General features: G+C 41.0%; 3 protein-coding genes across 3 annotated transcripts; all 3 read left to right on the top strand.

Annotated features, from left to right (window-relative positions):
* Window positions 1-1,966: 1,966 nt before the first annotated feature.
* On the top strand, window positions 1,967-4,728 carry rgrb (retinal G protein coupled receptor b). The gene is made up of 7 exons (XM_029528134.1): window positions 1,967-2,042; window positions 2,333-2,489; window positions 3,087-3,208; window positions 3,502-3,655; window positions 3,781-3,898; window positions 4,286-4,399; window positions 4,588-4,728. Exons 1-7 carry the CDS (start codon window positions 1,967-1,969, stop codon window positions 4,726-4,728), a joined length of 882 nt encoding a protein of 293 aa, XP_029383994.1.
* A 5,864-nt stretch (window positions 4,729-10,592) lies between these two features.
* On the top strand, window positions 10,593-12,623 carry slc18a3b (solute carrier family 18 member 3b). Its single transcript, XM_029528116.1, has one exon. It carries the CDS (start codon window positions 10,820-10,822, stop codon window positions 12,383-12,385), a length of 1,566 nt encoding a protein of 521 aa, XP_029383976.1. The 5' UTR covers window positions 10,593-10,819; the 3' UTR covers window positions 12,386-12,623.
* A 1,294-nt stretch (window positions 12,624-13,917) lies between these two features.
* Window positions 13,918-24,115, top strand: chatb (choline O-acetyltransferase b). Its single transcript, XM_029527895.1, has 15 exons — window positions 13,918-13,994; window positions 14,529-14,667; window positions 15,292-15,483; window positions 15,968-16,086; window positions 17,088-17,141; window positions 17,322-17,502; window positions 19,283-19,460; window positions 19,592-19,761; window positions 19,838-19,938; window positions 20,026-20,151; window positions 20,251-20,373; window positions 20,460-20,601; window positions 20,833-20,895; window positions 21,120-21,257; window positions 22,091-24,115. Exons 2-15 carry the CDS (start codon window positions 14,623-14,625, stop codon window positions 22,340-22,342), a joined length of 1,884 nt encoding a protein of 627 aa, XP_029383755.1. The 5' UTR covers window positions 13,918-13,994; window positions 14,529-14,622; the 3' UTR covers window positions 22,343-24,115.
* The last annotated feature ends 560 nt before the right edge of the window (window positions 24,116-24,675 follow it).

Below are 24,675 nucleotides of genomic sequence, written 5' to 3'. Positions count from 1 at the left end.
CAAGATTTATTTCACCCGACAACAGATCTGGTGACTGCAGTTATTAGATTCTAAGTTAAAGTATTTAACTCTGTAGCTGCGAGTCTCTGAACACTCTGATATTTATCATGTTGGCATAATCAACAAAATCCTTTCTGTCCGTTGTTCATCGTCCTCCTGTCTTTCAGCCTGTGGATGCAAATGTAATTTTAACAGTGAAACCTTTGTGTCATTGCAAAAAAAAAAACAAAACTAAACAGCAGCTTATGATGGTGTAATTGACTATTTGGCAGCGTACCATTGTGCAGCCACTACAAAGGTACAAGCGCCTTGGAAACAAATATTACAGACAGAGATTCGGGTCATTTACAGCCGTGGGTATAAAGTTTAGATTAGAATTTATACCAGATCATCAATCCACGGCATTCATGTTTAGGGTTGTGCCGGTTCAGCTCGGCCCCTATTTCATCACACTCAGCTGCTGTAGATTAACAGACTCTTTAATCGAATCTTTTACATTGTGAAATTGGCTCTTTGCTGCTTTATGTTCCTGCACGGCCTCACACTGCTCCCTGAGCCTCTGACAAACACCTTTGTCAAGCTCGTGTTGGGATTTTATGGCCGCAGAAAAGACATGCAGGTGCACAAATCATGACACTTCACTTTATCTGCGAGAGAGAAATGCATCTGCCTCCACATTTGAGTCTGGTGTGTCTGAGCAGAAGTACAGCAGTGAATGTGGACATAGCAGCTCCTCTTCTCTGACTGAGGACGTCTGTGTCTGGCTGGGATGGGTGCATTTTTGGGCAGTTTGAGGGCATTTTAAGTCCATTGGGACACATCATTACTTCATAGTTAATGAGTTTGTGGTAATCTGTGGACAGATTAGTGGTGCAATCAGACTCTGCCCAAATGTTACATTTTAAAAGCTTCGAGCTGCCACATTTTGAAGGGTTAGTTTGGTCAGAAGTTCAAGACCGATCAGTGAGAGTGTTTTGATGCTCTCATGGAAGGGTTTTTTTTTTTTTTTTGGACAATTTACACTTCAAACCCATGAACGTGCAGCTCAGATACATTATTATTATTATTATCCAGCATCTACAGAAGCTTCCTTCTGTCACAATAAACCAACCAGTCTGAGCAAACTCCACGAGGCATTTGTTCCATCCTCCATCCAATTGGTCTATTATTTTACTTTTAACACCTAATAATACAGTGACATGAGAAAAAAAAACAGTTTTGATCTTGTAAATGTCTCTCCCCCCACCCTGTGTGACTGTAGTTTGACCCTAAAAGTGATGCAGACTCTCCATGTTGCAGATGAAATACGATGTTCATCATATTGCCATGATAGTTCTGGGCAGATTTGTGTCTTAAAAAGAAAGTGTGAATTCACTCCATTGAAGCAGTTCAGTAGTTTCACCCCCATTTTATGAAAAATTTTGCTTAGAAAAATAAGCCATGTCTAAAATTTTAATGTAGAATAAAACAATAATTTTGTGTGGCTGCCTGTAAGAGTTAAAGTGATCACGTCTCATCGAGTACCTTAAGAAAACGACATTTCCCATGATGCCCTTCCCTTATCAATCACAACAGCTGACTGGTAGGAAGGGGCCTGCTCTGTGCACAGACTGGTTTCTGCAGACAAGTTTTAAACTGAGAAAAGTCACTTCTCTGCGCGTTTTTGTTTTTTATTTTAATTTTCTTTTTTTTTTTTTTTTTTTATTTTAGATCAAAAAGTTGCGCAGCCAAACGCGCAAACTTTGTGCGGCCATTTCGGAGGAGGCCGCCTCGTTAGCGCATTCTTCGGGAGATTGAAAAAGATTAGTGTCTTTATGCGTTTTCACGTGAAAGAGCCTTTATAAAGGCTTCATTTGGTTTGCTGAGAGACACACCAGGAAAAAGACCTGTCTCTCTCTCTCTTTTTTTTTTTATTTTTTTTTTTTTTGTTGTTTTAAGTGCAAAGTTGAATTTGAGCGTTTTCAACATGGCAGCGTACACGTTACCGGAGGGCTTCACTGAGTTTGACATGTTTACATTCGGGACTGCGCTTCTTGTGGGGGGTAAGTGTGAAAAGCACAGGAAGACATGTTGTCACTACAGGGACAGCACACTCAGATGTCCATGAAAGCATCTTTTCACCACTGTTGTCTCAAGGATGTCATTTGCAGAGTCCCATCTAAAGTCCCAGGATTTAAAAAAAAAAAACAAACCTCTAAACTGCCAATCTGGTTCCTCAGTTCAGATTTATTTAACAATTTCATGGCCTTGGTGTTTGCAAATCTGTGTTGACGATTAAAATCAGCAGGCTGCTGATATTAACTGGAAGTCTTCATGTGTTTGTCACTTTCAGGAATGCTCGGATTCTTCCTCAACGCCATCAGCATTGTGTCCTTCCTCACGGTGAAAGAGATGCGGACTCCCAGCAACTTCTTTGTGTTCAATCTCGCTGTGGCTGACCTCAGCCTGAACATCAATGGACTCACAGCTGCCTATGCCAGCTACCTCAGGTATCAAACGCAGGACTTTTTCGAGGTTCATTTAGTACTAAACCTGTGGGGTCACCGTGTTTCTCTCAGAAAGCTCCCATCACAAAAAAAGGCTTTGTGTTCTGTTGTAGGCACTGGCTAAGCCCCCGGGTTTCATAACCCAATCCATAATCCACTTCATTCAGTGTCTTATATTCACATTTTGCTACAAACCTGAAGTCAGAACAAAAACAAAGCTTTTGAATATTGTATTAAGTGTTTTTTAACACTCATTTGTCGTCCTCTGTGTGCAGCACAGTGTAGTGGTACATACAGTTTTAATCAAGAAGTTTGCTATTAATCCAGTCGAAGGTGAACTTCTGTGTCGTGGTCTTGAGCTATTGAAGGAATTTCTTGTTGCGGTAATCCAGCTTTTGGCATTGAGAAGTCAGTATAACTCTGCAAGATGATTAAAAAGATTTTTTTTTTTTTTTTCCATACGTTTTTGGTGAGACATGTCTGAGGTACTCTATATGCAATGTGTGATAGCAGGTAGGAACTGCAGAGAAATGTACAGTAACATTATTAATATCCTCTCCTCTGCATCATGGACTATTTAAATTCTGCTATCATCTGTAGATATTGGCCATTTGGCCAAGATGGATGTGCCTACCATGGATTCCAGGGGATGATAGCAGTCCTGGCCTCCATCAGTTTCATGGCTGCCATCGCTTGGGACAGATATCACCAGTACTGCACCAGTGAGTACCAAACATCACCAGAACTCTTCATGTAAAACAGCCGTTCGAATGATCAAAATGAAATCTTTAAATTAGTTTTAAATATAACATATCACTAACTCAAATATAGTGTCATACACGTAGTAAATAAAAACTAATTTGAAGTTGGTAATCTCACATAAGCACTAATGTCCCACAATGATTTATTTATTTATTTATTTATTTATTTTTTATAATAATGCCAAGTTCTCTTGGAGTCTGTGAAAATCTTAAACGCTCAGAACCAAAGAGCAGAAAACATGTTTATCCTGCAGGACAGAAGCTCTTCTGGAGCACAACTCTGACGATGAGCGGCATCATCTGGATTCTGTCCATCTTCTGGGCTGCTGTTCCTCTGATGGGATGGGGCGTCTATGACTTTGAGCCGATGAGGACTTGCTGCACTCTGGACTACACCAGAGGGGACAGGTGGAGTTATAGAGATAACTAAGTCTGTGAACTATTTTAGTTGAGGATATTCTCTCAGGAGCAGCGGTCACATCGAGCAGGTATTTGCCATATTTAAAGTTTTCCTGTTTTGTCTTTTTCTGCAGAGACTATGTGACCTACATGCTGACTCTGGTGCTGCTCTACCTGATGTTTCCAGCTCTCACCATGTTCTCATGTTACGACTCCATCCACAAACATTTCAAGAAGATCCATCACCACAAAGTAAACATCCTTTTTTTTTTATATATATATATGTATATAAGTGTTTATTGATTTACCAGGAAAATGTGGCTGTAATGTGGATGTGGAAAAAGGATTTGGAGTATTAGAAGTCAAACACTAGCTTTGTATTTAGCGATCAGGAGAGTGGGATCAGTTTTCTTGTCTCATTCTTTAAAGAAGTGCATTTTCAAAACTCATGGACTTTTTAAAAAATATATTTATTCATTTGTTTATTCACACACATTGTTTAAAGGTAGAAGCTAAATAAAAGGTATCAGAGAGGCTACAGACAACAAACACACCAAACTGCAGCACACGATTGTTTCATCTTGTGCTTTTCAGCTGCGCTACATCATGTATACTAATAAACTGACCTTTCTCTTCCAGTTTAACACCAGTTTGCCGTTGAGGGTCATGTTGATGTGCTGGGGCCCCTACGTCCTCATGTGCATCTACGCCTGTTTCGAGAACGTGAAGATCGTCTCTCCAAAGCTGCGAATGGTGAGTTCTTATTGCTTGCTAAGGAAAAATACAAACTGCTTGTTTACAGCCTGTTTATGTTGTCATGCTTGTGTATTACAATGAGAAAAAGAATTTGAAAAAAAAAATATAGAATAGTGATAATAGCCAGAGCAGCAATCTAAATCAAGTACTTTATAAGTGACGGCAGCACGTGTTTCCTCCCTCAGGTGCTTCCAGTTGTTGCAAAGACAAATCCGATCTTTAACGCCATCCTCTACTCATTTGGAAATGAGTTCTACCGAGGCGGCGTGTGGCACTTCCTCACCGGATCAAAGATTGTTGATCCAGTTATTAAGAAGTCAAAATGAAAGGAAACTCAGTGTCATCTGGCAAAAACCACAAAAACCTAGAGACCATTTTTTGCTCTAATTGTAAGTTCCTAATAGTCTTGGTAGGATGCTGTAAGGTAAACATAACTGACCCATTTAGATGCCCGTACAGATGAAACTCAGCAGCTACATTTGGAGCTTGCACTGTTGCTGGATGCTGAATTTGTGTTAATTTTCGGTAATATTTTGCTGATAATTTGACATTCTCAAATTATTGCATCCTTCAGTAACTTTCACTGCTCCTCCGTCTGTGTTAAACCACTCACAATAAAAACATTGTGTTGGTGCTCGTCTACTGATTCCTCCATTTATTTTCAAATGGTTTTCAACTTTCAACAACTAAACTGCAAGCAGGAGCTGAAATTTTTTTGGGCCAGCCCCGCCAAGATGTTCTTTGATGGCATGGCTGCCTTGAGCATTTACTAAGAAGATTATTGAATTGTGCTTTTGTTACAAAGACTTTTTAAGGTGATGTACTTTCTTTAAATAGTAAGGTGGCATTCACAGTGTTAAGACTCCATTATGCAATTATGCTATAGTTAACAATCGAGGCATAGTGAACTTAATCACGTCTGAAGGTAGGTGACTGTTTAAAACCATAAAGTGACAGATATTTAGGTAGACAGTGTAGAATTTCTTTAAATGCTACTCTGAGATAGCTCTCATAAGTTTTCCTCTTTAAATGTGTCACATTGACTGTGGCCTCTTCTCTCTATGCACGTCTAAAGCAGCTCTTGTGCAAGTGTTGCTTGACGTTACTGGATATTAAATCACTTTGACATCTAGATGAAGACATGAAGTAGTTTAACTTCACTGAAATCACAAGTCATTACGATGGACTTCAATTTGAAGAACGGCTTCATGTTGACTCTGAAAAGTTCGAGCAAAGTAATCTGGCAGATTGTGGTTTTTTTTTTTTTTTTTTTTGTTTAGATAAATGCCTTCCTGTCTCTTAAAACATGAGCCACGTTCATTTCAAGTGTGTCAGGAAGGCAGAAAAGAAGCGACAGCACTCTTAGCAATGAGCTGCTAAACACATGCACTCCAGAAATAAGCCTCAGTGAGACAAAGTCTCTGTCACACTAACCTCGGGGGTCAGCGATGTTCTTGCCAGGTGGCGTCAGCCAGTGAAATCCACTCCACGTCAATGGTCACCTTAACAAAGGAGGAGTCAGGCGTAATGAGCAATAATCACGCAGGCACAGAGAGCCCTGAAATAGTCCTGGTAACTATTTCAATTAGATAAATAACACATTGTATTTAAGTCTTGAGCTGGATTGTCATCAGCAAGCGACAGCTGTGACACTTTGTTTAATGAAGGCATCACTTTACAAATGATCAGCACACAAATCAGGATTACATGGCCAGAGGGGAGAGCAGCATTTTTACAGTTTGAATTGACATCAAGGGAGGCCGAAAACTTGGGCCAACTCAAAATCAACGTTAAAAACCATCGCTTCAAGTCAGAAACACGCATACTTGCTGCTGTGTGATAAAAAAATATTTCAAACAACGCTTCAGTCAAATATTCTAAGTATAAAATGGGGGAAAGAAAAAGTCGTCAGCTTGGTTCATGCAGCTGACTCTTTAGTGTGGGATGTTTGAAGCTCAGCTCATTAGCAGGTGTTAAATGTTGGACATAACCATGCACTTCCTTCTAAGCCCTGCTGCTGATGAGCCACCGGGGAAAGATCAGGTGTTTTTCTCAGGAGAGAATGAGAAATCCAGCAGATTAGCATCACTCTCTTGGAAAGGCTGCTTTCTTTGAATGACGATTATGAGGCCAGCGATCTAATTCAGTCAGAGCTCTAGATAGAAGCAGCAGGAATAACATCAAGCTCACAGGAAGAGCGACTCATTTAGTCTCACTGAGCTCCCTCTTCCAAAACATTGTGCCAATAACTGAATGTTACTACAGCGCGTTTTCTTTTAGCCCAGTCAGAATTTAGATGCCATCCACCCACGAGGGGAGGCGAAGGTGTTGGTGACTTCGCTTGACTGTGATGATACAGTAAATTTGTTCAATCTAACACTACTCTCAGACAGATGGTGTCCTTACTCAGCACAAACAGCAGCCTCCCCACACATGGATGCACACAAATGACATGCTCAGAGAGATTTAGTTAATCATACTCACCTTTTGACCTCAAGAAGTCAAGGACACAACAGCCGGCCTGAAATTTAGAAACACCACACAAAGACAGCAAAACTTATTAACTCATGAATTCTCATAAAATATTTGTATACATTCATAGTATTTTTTTTTCATGTAATTCCTCCAAATTATTTCATCGTGATTCTGTCCCGTATCCACTTATACTACCAAGCAAATACAGAAATCTCTTCAATTTATTCTATCACAATCAAACTAAAAAAGGCCAACAGATTTGTGCATGAATGTAATCTCTAATGATAGCTACACTCCAGAAGAACATTTCAAAAACAATACAAAATAATTAAACATACGATGGGGACATTAGGCTTATCATTCTGAGTCATAACGTTATGAACGTTGTTGTACATTTACATAAAATTGTATTTTCTATATGTGGATTAGATTTGTACAAAAATAAAAAATACACATGGAGATAAATGAGGATTATGGGCGAGGAGTACTTTGTATATCTCCAACTGATGATCTGTTTAAGTGCATCGGACAGCTGCTGAGTTACAGTCCGGGGAAGAAAAACATACACAGAACGTGACCGACTTCACTCAGTAAAAACTGAAGCACAGAGGTCATTTAGGGAAAGGCTGGTTGTAAACTTCGTGTTAAAAATCAATAAATTGGCCCTTTTACTGAAACTGTTGAGGTTAAAGTTGATGAACTTAAAAAAAATATTTACTTACATCTTGAAGGAAAGGATGCATGAGGTCAAAGGCAAGAGCTTCTTCAGTCTTATCTGGGTTTTGTTTTTTTTTTTTTTTAGAAAAGAAAATCAAAGGTCAGAGGGATTCTGTGTTAAACATTACACACAAAAGTCTATAGGTCAGATTAATGACAAGTCACATGACAGAAAAAAGGTTCTTAAATAACACTGCCTGCGTCCATCTTAAAACTCTCGTTTATTACCATTTGCTAATAATATTTTAACAGCACCGTTGCTCAAATGTGGCTGAGGAGGAAATGCTATATGCTTTGTTTGTTTGTTTTTTAAAAAGAGAAAAGGAGAATTTTGAGTCACTAGAATGAGTTTGTCACACACATGAAATCAGTGTTTAAAAAACCGTAGTGGTCCGGCAGCATCAGAGCATAATATGCAAAGTGTTTATCTAACAGCTGCTGCAGTGCTCAGCTTCTCTCATTAGTAAAATTGGGCAGTTATTTCCTGTGGAGTGTTAATCCTGATGTTGGTGTGTTAATGCTGCCTTTTCTGCATCAAATCATCCCCTGCACACTCTGGAAACTCCTCCCTGCTGCCAGCAGACAACGTCATTCAATCTCTGGTTTTACTCAGTAGTAATCATCATAAGTGTTGATGGCAATAACTACAAACATTAAGATCACATTTGATGGAAAACCCATTCAAATAAAGCTGTATTAACATCTAAAATACAAAATTTGCAAAAGAAAAATAACTTCTCTTAATAATAACGGTAGGAATAAATAGATGTTGTATTAGTGGGAGTTGTAAAACAATTATCTGTGTCCAATGATTTTCCAATTGTAATCATACAGAAGTCAGTTTAAATACTTGGTCATCTTGTGTTTTGAATTTCAGTGAGCGCTACGCTGCTGTCATTTGTTATTTGCAAGTCATGACTGCCCTCTCCTGGCAAATAATAATAGCACGTTTAAGTTGAGACTGAATATTAAAATTGGGTTTTCACCACCATAATAAAATCATCAGTAAATTTAAGTGTCTACAGTTCATCTAATAAATGGTTTATTTCACAATAAGGTGGTCATATTCAGCATCAGCACAGTAGAAACGGATATATTTTAGATTTTTATAATACAATTATTCTCCATTTTTACATCGGTCTCCAATTACTGGATGAGTTGACAAACGCATCATGAAAGAACTTCCTCCTGCATTATAATGAGTGAAGAGCTATTTATTTACGTATATGCTGCTCTTAAATAACAAATTGGGAAGCTAAAATTGAAGACCTGCCGATCGATCGAATTTAGGAATTCACCGCAACTATAAGACACAAAGAGAACAAAAATCAGAACCACCTGAAAAATTTCTCGGATTGAACTCACATTTATTCTAATCGTGCAGATATGACAACTCGGTTGTTCAGAACACAGTCGTCTGAAATGTAATTTTCAGATGACTCCTGACTTTGGGCGTGTTGGGTGCATTTCTAGCACAAGGTGTCGCCATTATCTCATGCTGGAGTGAAAACGGATCACAACGCGGCCTTCACTTCAACCCTGGACTTCTCAGAGATGTGCACAACAGTATTTAAATACTGCTGTCTCCAGCTGTTTTCATTTACACTTATTCTGAGTAGATCACCCGCAAAACACAGTCTATTGCACCGTGCACACAATTCAGTGCCCTTTGCGTGGGATCTTAGTAAATCAGGCCCCAAGTGTATGATTATGCTGTATTATTCTACTTTATAAAAACGTGTTGCTTCCTCTTTTTTTTTCCAATTACAAAAGTGACACGATCCATTTGACCCTTTTTTCAGTTCAGTGCGAGCTGACCTGTTATCAGACGAGGTCAGGTCAGCCAGCCAATCAAATCAGCTCAGATTGCCTCTAAGTGTGTGATTTGGTTGGTTTGATACATGTTACAGCTTTGACAGCTCTCCCAGCAACGGCATAGCAACACAGCAGTCGATTGTGGGTGTTGCTTACAGTATTTTTATTTTTGCTTGGGGTGGGCGTGGGGGGGGGGGGTTGGCTAAGACTTCAGTGCTATTGTGTGATTTGTGTTGGAAGGAACAGACTTTTATTTTGGGGTTCAGAGGAAGCAGGAGCTGTCCACAGCCTCCTGGTGCTGAAACCTCCTCAGCTATCAGCAGAAACTCATTATTAAATTAACTTCAAACTGTTCCTAAAGCTTTAACTAAATCAGGTCCTCTCACCTCACTTTGTATTAGAGTTTAATGAATATTTGACTTCCCCGAATTACGTCCATAGAAACTTAGTTGTTGACTTTCTTTTATTTTATTAAGATTTGTAGTTTCCTTTGGGCCAATGAGGATGTCTCTGTATTTTCTGTTGAGATTATTATAACGTTGGCTATATTTTGTAAAGATTCATCATTGCTGATGTCAGCTGCCAGAGTATGAGCCAGTATATGAATTTGAAGTATCGTATTTACCCGCAACGCCAAAGTCAAGAGTACCAGACTTGGCATTTGAATTAAAATAGAAAAAAAGCTATTTTCTCTTTCTTCCCTGCTCTTGTAAAGGGGCCGTGATGTGGTGCTCATAGGCTCTTATTGGTTGAAGTGATTGCTGCCATGGTTGGAAATTAACATAAAGGAGGCAAGTGACGAGGGGAATCCACTTGGGGGCAAGCTGGCGATGCGTCATCGCTCTTGGTGAAAGGGGGGGAGACGGATAAAAAAGAAAAAAGGACGAAAATAGCGCAGAACCTGCGGGTCAACCTGCACCAATGGCCACAAAGACACTTGTGGTCTCAGAGCGGAGCGCAAAAGTGCCACAGGTGATAGGAGGCACGAGCACGGAGATGAGAGACTCGGAGCGTCCGAGGTGTTGCAAATAAGCAGCAGCAACAACAACAACAACAACAACAACAACAACAACAACGTCGCTCCAGACAAACTTTGCCATGTGAGATTGGCGGCTGAGACCTCTGCACGGAGCAGAAAAACCTGCGATTTCACCACGTCACTTCTCGGGAGATCATGAAACAACATCGGATGTGGCTGAGGCGAGGGCAAGTTGGGGCAGCTGAAGAAAGCCACCTTCACCGATGAAGCAGCCAAGTTCCTCTGCGCCTCTCCCTTTACGCACAGGCGAGGAGAGGACGGAGAGCATCACATCGATGTAGAGAAACCAGCCAATGCTGAAGGATCAGCAGCAGACGGGAGAAGAAGCACAACTACAATTTTGAAACCACAACAAAAAGCAGAAGCACACCATGGATGGAGAGAGGGGACCCTCCGGGCTGGCCAAATCGGCCGCCGTCAAACTGTCCGAGATGGGAGAGAGAACCAAGCAGTTGGGAACTGCGATGAAGGATCCTCACCAGCAGAGACGGATCATATTAGTGATAGTTTGCGTGGCTCTCCTGCTGGACAATATGCTCTACATGGTGATCGTGCCAATTATCCCAGACTACCTCGCCGATCTGGAGAGCGAGCAGTCGGAGCACGTCCACGTAGTGATGCACCCCAACACTTCAGCCAACAGCACAAGCCAAGAAAAAAGCAATGACAATTTAGACGTCCAGATAGGAGTACTTTTTGCTTCTAAAGCCATCCTGCAGCTCTTAGTGAACCCGCTCTCGGGAACCTTCATAGACCGGGTTGGATACGACATCCCTCTTTTAATTGGACTCACTGTTATGTTCGTGTCCACCTGCATTTTCGCTTTTGGGGAGAACTATGCGACTCTCTTCGCGGCCAGAAGTTTGCAGGGTCTGGGGTCCGCCTTCGCGGACACGTCAGGTTTGGCCATGATAGCTGACAAATACACGGAGGAGGCAGAGAGGAGCAGGGCGCTCGGCATCGCTCTGGCCTTCATCTCTTTCGGGAGCCTGGTGGCGCCTCCCTTCGGGGGGGTCCTGTACGAGTTCGCGGGAAAGAGAGTGCCCTTCATCGTCCTCGCCAGCATCTGCCTGGCGGACGGCTTCCTGGTGCTGGCCGTGGTCAAGCCGTTCTCCAACAGGACTCGAGAGAACATGCCGGTGGGAACCCCCATATACAGACTCATGATTGACCCGTACATAGCCGTGGTGGCCGGGGCGCTGACAGTGTGCAACATCCCCCTGGCCTTCCTGGAGCCCACCATAGCCAACTGGATGGAGACCACCATGCACTCCTCTCAGTGGGAGATGGGACTCACCTGGCTGCCGGCCTTCTTCCCTCACGTCCTCGGGGTGTACATCACAGTCAGGCTGGCGGCGCAGAACCCCAATCTGCAGTGGTTCTACGGAGCCTTAGGTATGGTTATCATAGGAGCCAGCTCCTGCACGGTCCCCGCATGCAAAACTTTTGGGCAGCTCATCGCCCCGCTGTGCGGTATCTGTTTCGGCATCGCGCTGGTGGACACCGCGCTGCTGCCGACACTCGCGTTTTTGGTCGACGTGCGCCATGCTTCTGTGTACGGCAGCGTTTACGCCATAGCTGACATCTCCTACTCCGTCGCGTACGCTTTGGGGCCGATTGTAGCCGGGCAGATAGTTCACACACTCGGGTTCGTGCAACTCAATCTGGGTATGGGTCTGGTAAATGTGCTTTACGCGCCAGCCCTGCTGCTGCTGCGCAACGTGTGCCAAATGAAACCGTCCTACTCAGAGAGAGATAACCTGTTAGAAGAGGGTCCGCGGGGGCTCTACGATACCATCAAGATGGAGGAGAGGAGGGCGAAAAAGGAGCGCTACAGTTCGGCAGGGAACTGCCTGCCTGTAGATGAAAATGGGTTCGATGCCTTCGGAGCACAGCGGTCTCTGTCAGAGGAGTCGTCCGGTCCAGAGTACACTTAGACCGGACACACGCTGACCACCGCCCCCTCCCCCAGAAACAAAGATTTGAGGCAGGCAGAGCATAATATAGTGATTTCGATTTTTATGTAAGTACGGATGTGCAATATAAACACCCAGTCACCAAAATCATGATTGTGGGAGCCGTTTTTCCAAAGTTCTTCTTCTTCACCTTCCTCTTCTTATTATTTTCTTCTTCTTCTTCACTGTGATTTCAATGTGTCCAACAAATCTATGTAGAGTTTGCCATTCACATATAACTGGAGTGTTGTGAGAGATCTGCAACTGTTGAATTTGTGTGTATCACTGAGTATTGTAAAAAGATATAAATAGATAAATGTGCGTACAAGATTATATGGGACCAACTATAAGCAGCACATTTCCTCCCCTTACACAAAAAATAGCCTATATTTTTAGTCTCAAAGGAAACCTTTTTTACTTGCACATCAAAGGCCTCATTTACTTGTTTTTGTTGGTAAAAATTGTGAAATTTTATTTTGTAAAAATAAAAAAAAAAGTGTCAGTTATAAGGATTATTTTTTATTTCAGACAGGTTTATTTTTGTTGTCGTTGTTTGAAATTAAATGTATCATAATAAATGGATTTTGTACATATGTGGATATATGCACAATGTAAATTGTTCAAACATACGTGGACCTCTACAAAGTGTATGTGTGTTTATGTGTTTGTGTGCGCGCGTGTCGGTATGAAATATTTTGTCCAAACGTAGCCAACGCAGCCAGTCTCCTTAGGATGCACAAATATGTATTCATTTATGTCGTTTTAATAAATTTCTGTTTGGATCTGTGCCACACAGGTGATTTCATTCTGCTTTTCAGTTTAAGGTGAATCAAAATAATTGTGGAACAAAGAACTTAGATCGTTGAAGTGGCTCAAAAAGTTCAGAAAATCCAGAACAAAACAAAAAAACGAGTGGATTTTAAAAAAGATTAAAAAAAAAAAGGGGGGAACTTTGATTATTAATAATAAAATAAAGAATTAAAAAAAAAAAATCTTACTCCACAAACATAAATGAAGGCATTTTGAGTCCTTTTCAAATACAGAGGAAGGACAGAGAAAGCGCGTTTCAGCCCGAAATGAAAACTAAAACATCCACAAATGAACCAAAAGTGCAACAGTTTGTGAATCACTGGCTTCAGCTGCCTGTTGTACATCATTATTATTAATCTTAGAGGCAACACAAACTATCATCTCCACGGACCCACACAACCTTCACCTGTGAATGACAAACCAAAATCTGACTCCCACTCTTTTTGTTATATGTGTATATATATAAATTATTAGCGGACGCGCTGAGGAGGGGTGGAGGTGGAAGTGGAGGTGGGGGGGGCTGTCAAATAGTATGTTCCTCGAATAGATGTGGATGGGAGGAGTTTCGTGCCTCGGGGGTGGAGGTGGTGGTGGTGGTGGGGGGGGGGGTGTATAGGTAGATGCAAACACCTTCAGCATCTTTTTTCCCGGCGCGCTTTAATGTGGATTCTCAGACTTCTGTCGAAGCAGCCCGCCGCCGACACGGAGCTTTTCTCCAATATGGGATTTGACGAAGTGGACGCGAGAGGCAATGTGAACTCAAACCCACTCCTCTGATCAGGTAAGGCAACTTCTGCTTTCTTTCTTTTTCTCAAATAATTTTAAAGCTTACTTTGTGTTTGTTAAAACTTTGTCTCCCGTGCATGAGGAAAGCGAAATGCCTTAAAACTTGGGAGTTCGTAAAGTTCTTTACATTTAAAACTGCTTTTGGATCGAAATCATTACATTCGTTTTTGGGAGTATATATTGATATTTATTTTATGAAGTTGCTTTCAAAAGTGAAACTGAACAGCTGCAACAATCTTTCCCTTCAGTGGTTAAAGTGTTCTGTTCTTTCGGGAGGTGAAAGACGCGATTCTGAAATACAGATGTGCTTTTCAGTGCATTTCTCTTTGCAGCAATGAGGCGCAGCTGGAGTTTAAGAGCAAAAAGCTAATTCCATTAGACTGCAAATGTTGACGGATGGGAGTCAGATGGCTCACTTTCAGACAGCCCTACAGAGTTCAATTTCTCAGCAGGCCTAATTTTATTAACTGCGTTTTGTTGAACTTTCTCGTTTTTCTCTTCATCGAATGTCTCAACATGCTTCGCGCAGGGAGGGCTCAACTCCAACCTCCTCTGGAGGGATTTTGCATTACCCCACCACCACCACCACCACCACCACCCCCTGAGTCAACGGGGATGCAAAGATGCCTGTGTTGAAGAAAGAGACGGCCAGAGACCCGGGCAGCCAAGTACGGAAACATTTTGTTCCTATAATAAAACATGCTGCCCTCATGAAGTCCGCAGGAGTCCGTGGACGCCCCCCCCCCACTCCCACATCAGCACGACGCACAGCGCCAGCTTCACTTACATTAATTGACCACTGGGGGCGAAAATAATCTGGATTCCTACTGCCAATGACATAAAACCTCAGTTTATAGCATCCACTTAATGAACACTGAGCCACCTGTGGGTTACATTTTCAAAACGAGTTTGTTTTATGTTCGTTGCGGTTCGAGTGGATCTGCGTTGAATTTGGTTTGTCTTCACAGTCCCCATCTCTCAGAAACATACAGCTTATTTCTCAGTTCTAATGCACTGGTCACTATAAGCATAGTGTGCCAGCAGCAGTATCCGGTATGCAAATGACCAAACATCAGACAGAAAATACCACCAATTACCATTTAACATCCTTAAGAAACAAGGGGGGGGGGGGGTTCATATTCCGTGAGGCTGTGAATTGATTTGCATGTTGACCTGGAAGCATTTCAGATTAATTATTAACTGCGGTTCTAATAATAATGAAAGCCTAAGGGGAAAAATGTCGACGTGCTTTCTTTAATCTTTATGAGCACTTATTGTGATCTGTTTATCAGGTGCTGCCGAAGGTCCCTGTGCCCCCACTGAAGCAAACTCTTGACACTTACCTGAAGTGCGTCCAGCACCTGGTGAAGGAGGAGCAGTTCAAGAAAACAAAGGCCATCGTGGAGAAGTTTGGAGCTCCTGGAGGCGTCGGAGAGATCCTCCAGAAGAAGCTTTTAGAGAGGAGGGACAAAACGACCAACTGGGTAAACCTTCAGACCTGTGAGATTAAAAGAAGAAGAAGAAAATGAATGCATGGTTTTGTTTGACTGTCTTATTTAGTCTAAAGAGAAATTAGAATTGTCTCAGATTTTGTCTTTGGCATGATAAAATTCCTATAATAATACATAATCTGTTTTTAAAAGAACTGAAAATAGTGAAACACTTGGCGAGACAGATTTATCAAAGCCTCCGCTCATCCTTCGTTGCTTTAGTCTCTCTCTGCATCTGGGTGACCGCTCAGACCACAACTCATCCAGCTCGGTGAAATCTATCACACTCCTACTCTCTCTGACACTCTCTCCCACTCTCTTTTTCATCTGGCAGAGACACACTGCAATAGTTTTTTGTTTGTTTGTTTTTGTTTTTTTTTTTGCTCCACTGCCAACAGACCTCAACCTCGAAAGTAATAACTTGAGTCTGAAATTTTTAGCAAAGTAAAATTTCTCAAAAAGCATTTGTGTTATTTAGGTATATGACTACTGGCTGGAGGACATGTACTTGAACAACAGGCTGGCCCTGCCGGTCAACTCCAGCCCCGTCATGGTGTTTCCTAAGCAGACGTTCAGAGACCAGAGAGATGCGCTCCGGTACGTCCTCTACTTTTGCTTCTGCTTTTGTTGAAGTGAAGTTGATCTTTTTTTTCTTTCTCTACTGTAGCTGTTAATCTGTGAGTAACTGCATTAGAGCCCATTTTCGGAATAGTTATAACTAATTTTTTGATTTATTTCAAGCGATTCACAAATCAAGGGAAATTGTTGATTCGATTGGAGTGACTTCAACACACTTTGTTGCACCAAAAAAGAGGTGTCCCTTCCGGGCTCTATGAGAAACTGAAACGTGCCAAAAGAGAAAACGGACACCAGAGACCAAAGGTCAACAGACTGAACGCTGCACAGCGTCTTATATACATACAGTTCAGCTCTGCAGCTGCTGACAGCGTTTATGTTCTTCTAAGCAGGCACAGACTCAGATTAAGATATGAATTACAGACATGGAGAGAATCACCGGCATCATCTCTTGGCCAAATCTCTCCCCATTATTAAATGAGCCATGGTCAACAGGACATTACACCAGTCCACCCAGCCCTATAACTCACCATTAGCTTTTGTCAGCTTGTGCTGCACAAACTGAATATTTCCAGAGCACCCCAAGCAGCTGGTAATCTACTGACACGGCCACTTATTAGATTGCGAGTGACAGGGCCAAACTCTCCACAGAGACTGCTGGTCAGGCCTCATTTCGGGGTGTGGTGCACTGCGGCCGCCTCCTTTCTATTGATCTAGCATAGAACATAATAACAACAAGACAAATGACAAACAACATAAGATCTGACAGGGCTCTGTGTTTTCCCTACTTGCCCACAACGCCCACTCTCACATACAGACAGCCTCTCTTTCACAAACGCAGATAAACACACACAGCTCGCTCACTGTATCCGAGTAATTTACTATAATGTGATTACTGGGTCTTTTGAGAGATGAGAGTGCATCTAATTATAATCATTGGTCGGCCTGTTGTGTATGCTCAGTGTCTCACAGCAAACTCTGCCACTGTTTCCTCTTAATTTCACCCCTTTCATTCTTTTCAGATTTGCTGCTCAAATCATCAGAGGAGTGTTGGAGTACAAGAGACTCATTGAAGAGTAAGTACCCTCAGGGGTCTTTTTCCCATCTACGTTCCCTTCTTAGTGTAAAGATGGAAAAAAAAAAAAAAAAATATATATATATATATATATATATATATATATATATATAAATATCATGACAAGTCATGAAGTCAGAGTCCTCAGAGGTGACCTGATGCGTGTGATAATATCTCTCAGACAAGCACTACCAGTGGATTTCGCCCGAGGCCAGTTAGCTGGAACCCCTCTGTGCATGGAGCAGTATTCCCGCCTCTTCACCTCCTACCGCTACCCGGGGACAAAGTCAGACACGCTGAAGGTCCAGATGACTGCAGCCTCCTCAGTGCCGGAGCACATTATTGTGGCGTGCAAGAACCAGGTGAGGACGCCAGCCACTGAGGAGACTTCTCACACTTTGAACTGAAGACATCATCCCGTTCATTTGACATAAACTAAGTCGTGACGTTTTGATGTAAATCTGCTTGTTAGACACAGAAGGAACAGTTCTCCAAAGCAGTCAGTACATCACGTAAAGCAATAACCCGAATTTTATCACAACTTTTGAAGTAAAAAAAAAGAAATAAAAGAAATTCCTAAATAAATAAAAACCAAATAACTTCCTTCACAGGTGAATTTACCCAGTTACTACAGGAAACGGGGCTGACTAACAATATGACTTCTATTACAAGTCTTCGATGCCGATCACTTGTCATCTAATCTAAAATTTACATGTTACAAGACTGGAGAGGCAGGCGTATGCATGGCTGCATTTTATAGCTATAAAGATCCTTTATGGAACAGGTGAGGCTATTCCTTTGGAATATTTAAACTACTAAGATCTATTTCCATATGAAGATGCACAGATATCTTCAGAATGCAACCATTGACTACATTGCATTTGGTCTGATTATGAAGAAGTGGACTGTTTCACTTTGTCTGTCTTTTTAAAAACAGTCTATGTTGCCTAATAGCAAAACTGTAGATAAAAAATCCTCCTGCACAGACAAACAGTGAATAAAATGACAGCAGTTTAACACAACAGAGTCCAAATGATGATGGGGAGACTCCAGTTTGGGTCCTGTTGTGACTCAGCTGGTCAATTAGGAGTCAATCAAACCAGCACGACCCCAAAAAGTCCGGATTTTTAAGGTGGAATATCTAATTTACTCAGAAGTACCATCAGGACTGATGGTGAGTTTGGAAAAAGTGAACTGAATCAGACGGGAGTCCACCGGTGGTGATGCGTTCAAAGAACTTCCAGCTTCACGCACGTGCGCACGTGCATGTGGCCAAATGTACGGGCTCTGATCTTTGACAATTCAGAGACACTTCACTAGCAAAGAAATTAAACTTCACCACAAACCATCAATCGTTTTAATATCCTGAACCTTGAAGGTCCAAGATCCAAGTCTAAGAACCAGATCTGACTGTACCATTGAATACGGATACATGTGAGGGAAAAGAACCCAAGAGAGCGATGCACCTGAGCTGAGCTCCACAATCATGTTGGACACGTTGTGACCATCAGACTCCTCCAAAGGTCCAGGGTTTCTGAAATCTGGACAAATGACGACATGGCCACGGGGTACTCCAGCTTCCTTGCACAATAAAAATGCTCAAAAATATTTTTGATTTGAATGAATGAATGAATGAATGGCTTCAATTAAAAGCTAAAAAGGCAGATAAATTCACCTGACAGGTATAATCTGATGCAAAGACTCATATTTATGCTTTTGACGGTTTTTCCAGATTATTCTTTCACAATGAGATCATTTTATAAAAGCAGCCGGACAGAAATGTCTCTCCTCGGTCAGGTGTGGAAACCACTTGTGTAATGGTTTATGCTTGTATCAGCGTTTTTTCTGGGCCACAGTGCACAGTTCAGTCCTTTCACACATTCCTAACAAAAGTATGCTGCATATTTTAACTCGAAGACTCTCTATTCACGACAGATGTTTTTAAAATTTTTCAGACATGGTGGTAGACTCATTCTACAATGTATGGATAAAGCTACTTGGCAAAATTTTAGATACTTGCTGATAGATGCAAAATCTGCATTTTGTGCGTTTCTCACAAACTTTTAAATTACAATTTTTAGTGACCATTGGACATTTGGACCATTGGAACAAGTGATTTCTGTAATCTATTTTTCTCACTAGTTTTTCGTTTTGGATGTCGTGGCAAACAGCAAGCAGCTCAATGAAACAGATATCTTGTCCCAACTGGAGAAGATTGTGAAAATGGCAGAAAAGGCTGAAGAACGACTCCCTCCGCTCGGCATCCTGACAACCGACGGGAGAACAGAATGGGCGCAAGCCAGAGAGGCGCTGATGAAAGGTCTCAGCTCAAAGCTGTCTCTAACCTTTTTCATGAGGTTTATAACTATTGTCAGACAACTGGATCAAACATAAACAATTTCCAGGTGAATAATCCAGAATTTTTTTCATCTGCTTCCCTTTTCCATCTAGACCAAACCAACAGGGACTCTCTGGGCCTGATTGAGAGCTCTCTGTGTGTCTTGTGTCTGGATGAACCCAGTGGCTTGATGCCCAGCGACACCAACAGGGCCCTGCTGATGTTGCACGGCGGTGGTCGAGAGAAGAATGGTGCAAACCGCTGGTATGACAAGTCGATGCAGGTAAGACCGCATTAAAAGCACATCAATCCACCACGAACGACCAATTTGTTCCCTGCGTTAATCCAAACCCTGGCAGTTTGTTGTAGGAATGGACGGGACATGTGGAGTCGTGTGCGAGCATTCACCGTTTGAAGGAATAGTTCTGGTGCAGTGCTCTGAATACCTGATGAAACATATGTTAGTCCACTCATTGCATTCACATTTCAGTGGCTTTACCTCAGTGATTGCCGGCGAGGATGATAAGTGTTGTTGTCGTCCATCCAGAATAGGAAGCCCTTCCAAGATGGCAACAATGTCCATGAGAGAGCTGCCCCCTCCAAGGAGACTGCTCTGGAAATGTAGCCCTCACATCCAGGGACTCCTGACAGCATCTGGGGACAGAGTGCAAAGGCAAGACCCGCACAAAGAACACAAACAACCACATCCACAAATAAATCCTTGTCTTTCTAAAGGCGTTAGGTCTTGTATCTGTTGTGCTTTCTATTTCAGGCTGGTGAATAATCTTGACATGGATGTTTTCAAGTTCAAAGCTTATGGAAAAGACTTCATTAAAAAACAGAAGATGAGTCCAGATGCGTTTATACAAGTTGCCTTACAACTTGCATTTTACAAGTAAAAACCATTCATTATACCTGTTTCTATTTTTCTGTTGGCCATCACTATGTTCTTTCTAAATGACTTTCGTGTGTGTCACTCAGATGCAATGGAAGACTTGTGTCCACTTACGAGAGCGCATCCATTCGGCGTTTCCAAGAAGGCCGGGTAGATAACATTCGCTCTGCCACCCCGGAGGCTCTAGCCTTCGTGATGTCAATGGCTGATGAGAGGGCCACTTTTACTGTGAGTCATTTTTCTCACTTTGACCTCCAATTACTGAGTAACTCCCATATCACAGTTCATCAACGAAACAGGTGTGACAGACCACCCCGGCATGCCAAACCCAGTCTGCCCATTCAAACAGATGATCTCTCCGTAGATTTAATGGCTCTGTTGGAAATGAATTTACTCGATGTGCTGCTCTGTTTTTGTACAAGGTGAAAAATGCCCTCTTTCCATTTACTTCTCCTACAGGACTCGGAAAAAATGAAACGACTGAGAGATGCAATTTATGCCCAGACAAGTTATACAATTGCAGTAAGTATTTTAATCCAGTTTTCAATATATTATTGTCAGAAGAAAACATTTTTATGTGCAAACTAAACAAAAATAGGTATCATTCGTTCCCTGGAGAATTTAAAAGGATGGTTGGGAAATTTACTCTCTGGCTGTCTGGCAACACAAGTACTTAATTGAACATACAATATACACTACAGAAGGTAATGTATACTGTCTGACTTTGTATAAAATGTGTCTTTCAGGCTATTACAGGAATGGCGATAGACAATCATCTCCTTGGGCTTCTAAGGATCTCAAAGGAGCTCAACATGGAGAAGCCAGAGATCTTCTGCGATGAGACGTATCTGGCCAGTAACCAGTTTATCCTCTCTACCAGTCAGGTAATATGTCTTATATTAATATATATTAGCTGACATATATTTAGCTCTACATATCATTTACTCTAACTCTTGGGAATAGATATACAGTGATGAGAAAATGAAACTTAGCAAATGCCAACAAATCGACTGTGAGCCTTTTTTGGTATTATTCAAAAACTATCCACTCAAAGGAGCTCACATATTGTTATGTGACCGACTTTGGGAGGCTGGTATAACTGCATGAAATGACACCTGGATGACTCTTTCCATTTCTGGTGACAAAATAAAACAGCTTCTGTTTCTGATACTCAGCCGTGACATGTTCAAATTCACATTTTTAATCCGTAAGCAAAATGAATGCGCATTTTGAAACATGAACAAACATGAAGCATTAAAGACAGCCACATCACATCACTCACTGCAGGTGAAACATTTCCACCTCTTTAACATAAGGAACGTTATAGCAGGCTATTGCTGGCTATGGTAAGATGGAAACTGATGTCAGAGTCATGCAACTCTCTCATTTACAGCTTAATGAATTCATCAATTACATTTTTTTAAATAAATATTTGAAACATTGACTTCGATTATTTATCAAAGTCAAACAGCCATTGTTGAATCCAAATTATCAAATGTGATGATTTACTGTTTTTTTTGTTTTCTTTGCAATTATAAATAAAATATATTTGGGATCTGTACTGCTGATTGGACGTCAAAAGAGGTCACACAGGTCTCTGACAAATTGTACTGAGCGTTTTTCCTAGTTTATGGTGTAAAGAATAATTCCTTTCTTTACATTCTTTCTCATGTCCGTCTAAACTTTACTGATACCTGCTGCGTCCTCTTGTCTTCAGGTTCCTACTACAGTGGAAATGTTCTGTTGCTATGGCCCGGTGGTACCCAACGGCTACGGCGTCTGTTACAACCCGCAGCCAGACCACATCATCTTCTGTGTGTCTAGTTTCTGGGAGAACACGGAAACAAGCTCGGCTGTTTTTGTCAAAGCCCTGAACGAGGGCCTGCTCGAAATCAGGGACCTGTGCAATAGAAGCAAAATGACTGATAGCAGCCAAGGAGCCAATCAGCCACATAAATCAGGGAAGTAAGCCATACTGAGAGAGCACGCCCACTCAGCTGCTCCTCTCAGCACACTTAGACTTTAGATTTTAGCTTTAGACTCAGTAATAGAGATGCTGTCATGTGTCTTTGTTGTCCGTGCAATAGTGTTCCCTTCACAACAAAGTTCAAAGCCTTAAAAGTTCATATATAGTATGTAAATATAAAAAAAAATTATAATGTGAACAAAAAGTGGAAAGTAAGTTCTCTTTTGGATTTGTGTAGACAGAAAGATTTCTGATTGAATCGGTAGACTGAGATGAACTAGTCTGCTGCCTTTAGGAAACTGAAGCCATGCCTGCTTTGTAGCACTGATGTGAGGGGTAGCTCCTCCATCAGAGAGTGAACAAACTGGGTGTTCCCAATATGTATCTCACACACATAGTGCAGTAATATAATAGACAATACAGGATTATGTAAAAAAAAAAAAAAAAAAAAGAAATAACAACAACAACAACAAACAAACAAAAAAGACAGAATATTAAAGTGACCTGTAAAATGTAATCCTGTCTCACTTTGTGTTTTCCGTTATGGTACAGTTCTTATTTTAATGTAAAACTGTTTCTACTCAGTATGTACATTGTTTTATTCTACTGATATTATTAGTTTGCCAAAGAGGTTGTGTATATGTTAAGACAGTATAATGACGCACTTTAAGATATTTATATGAAGATATGACTAACTGGGAAGAGTTAGAAATAACTAGTGTAGAGTGATGTGGTTTCAGTGGCACATGTGAAGTCATCTAGTTGTACTGTATGTTCTATATCATAGCAATAGTTAAAAGATGTAGTGACTTTATAAGTAAGTCGAGTGGTGACGAGGAGAGGCAGACCACTGTGTTTGTGTGTATATAAGTGCTTTTCATTTGCACCTCGAGGTAAAATGAGAGTAGTGATATATTGTTGTACTGTAGGTCATTTGTGCAATAACAAAATAGCAAGTGCAGCGAGGATACATGTGCAATTTACCAAATCTGTTTATTAGATGCATGGAGCTTATGTACATTAAAATTAGACCCATCAGTTGCTATTTTTGATATTAAGAATTATTGGAGTAGCAGAATGATTTATGGCAATCAACATCATGCATGCCGTTTCAGCCATTGGAAGTGTACTGTGAATTTAACTCATCTGCAAATGTATATTGTGGGTCTTAAAATGTGGGGATGTAATATTTGGTGTCTAGATGGCACATACTGTGTCAGTGTTGTGTATCTGTATATCATCAGCCAAAGTGAATGTGAACAATGTCGATGGGTCACGTCAAGAAAAGACGCACATGCATGTTTATTCTTATATACTGACTGTATTTTTCTATGTCTACGTGAAGAGTTTAACTAAGGATAGAACAAAATAGTATTAAAGGGTACACATAAGTGACAAAAATGCCTTAAAATAAAGTGATGCAAAGTGTTTCCTCACAGATGTAATATTCTATAGATGTTAAATGTTTTATGTCTGATGTTCATTTGATGCAGTAGACGTTTATTATCTATTCTGACTGGTATATGTAAAAGAATGTAATATTTCATGTGTTGCTCAATTATCTTGATCACCATGTGTGTGTTAATCGGGTTGTTATATCTCTTGTGCCACAGCTTAGCAATGGGGTGACAAATTTGTGTTTCGCGCAGCCACGACCCAAGCCCACATTTTTTTGAATTACAACTTATGTGAAACTCGTCACTGACAATGAGAATATGGAGTTTTATTGAGGCCATTTAATACTAAATGAATGTTCAGTGAAAAATTATTTTTTCAGGTTACAACAATATTTTGCTTATAAAATGTATTGCAAATTAAAGATGAAACGAAACAGCTGTGCAGCTTAAGCTGATAGTCTATTCCAGAAATAAAATGAACTTCACACCATTATATGGAGTCTTCTAAGTGTTTTAGCTTTCAATTGAAGCTCTTGTCTAGATAATTTTCTTTCATACAAGAAATGTTCTACTAATGTTGGAAAGAAATTCACAAGCCGAGGTTAGCCTCTTCAGCTTCCAATATTTTGACACACTGCAAACTCTAAACTTGGTTAGATTTACTACATATTGTAGTGATTGAGATATATATTACTACTGTACAATTTACTGAAACCTATAATTAGACCATTTTGTTTCATTATGCACATTTATCGTACGTAGAACTTTTAAAGTGATTATGCAGATGTTCAAGGACAATGATCCAGATATTGCTGACTGAAGTATTTCACGGATTAATATTAGTACCATCCAAATTCTTTAGGCAATCCCCAAGAAGTGATCACTTTACTATTCTGACTTGCAAGTACATTTTCCTTCATAAAGCCAGCAAAGAAGTTC

The sequence above is a fragment of the Echeneis naucrates genome, chromosome 19 (genome assembly GCF_900963305.1).
Source record: "Echeneis naucrates chromosome 19, fEcheNa1.1, whole genome shotgun sequence".
In the NCBI taxonomy this organism is placed as follows: domain Eukaryota; kingdom Metazoa; phylum Chordata; class Actinopteri; order Carangiformes; family Echeneidae; genus Echeneis; species Echeneis naucrates.
Note: the sequence above shows the minus strand (reverse complement) of the source record. Positions and strands in the feature narration are given on the sequence as shown.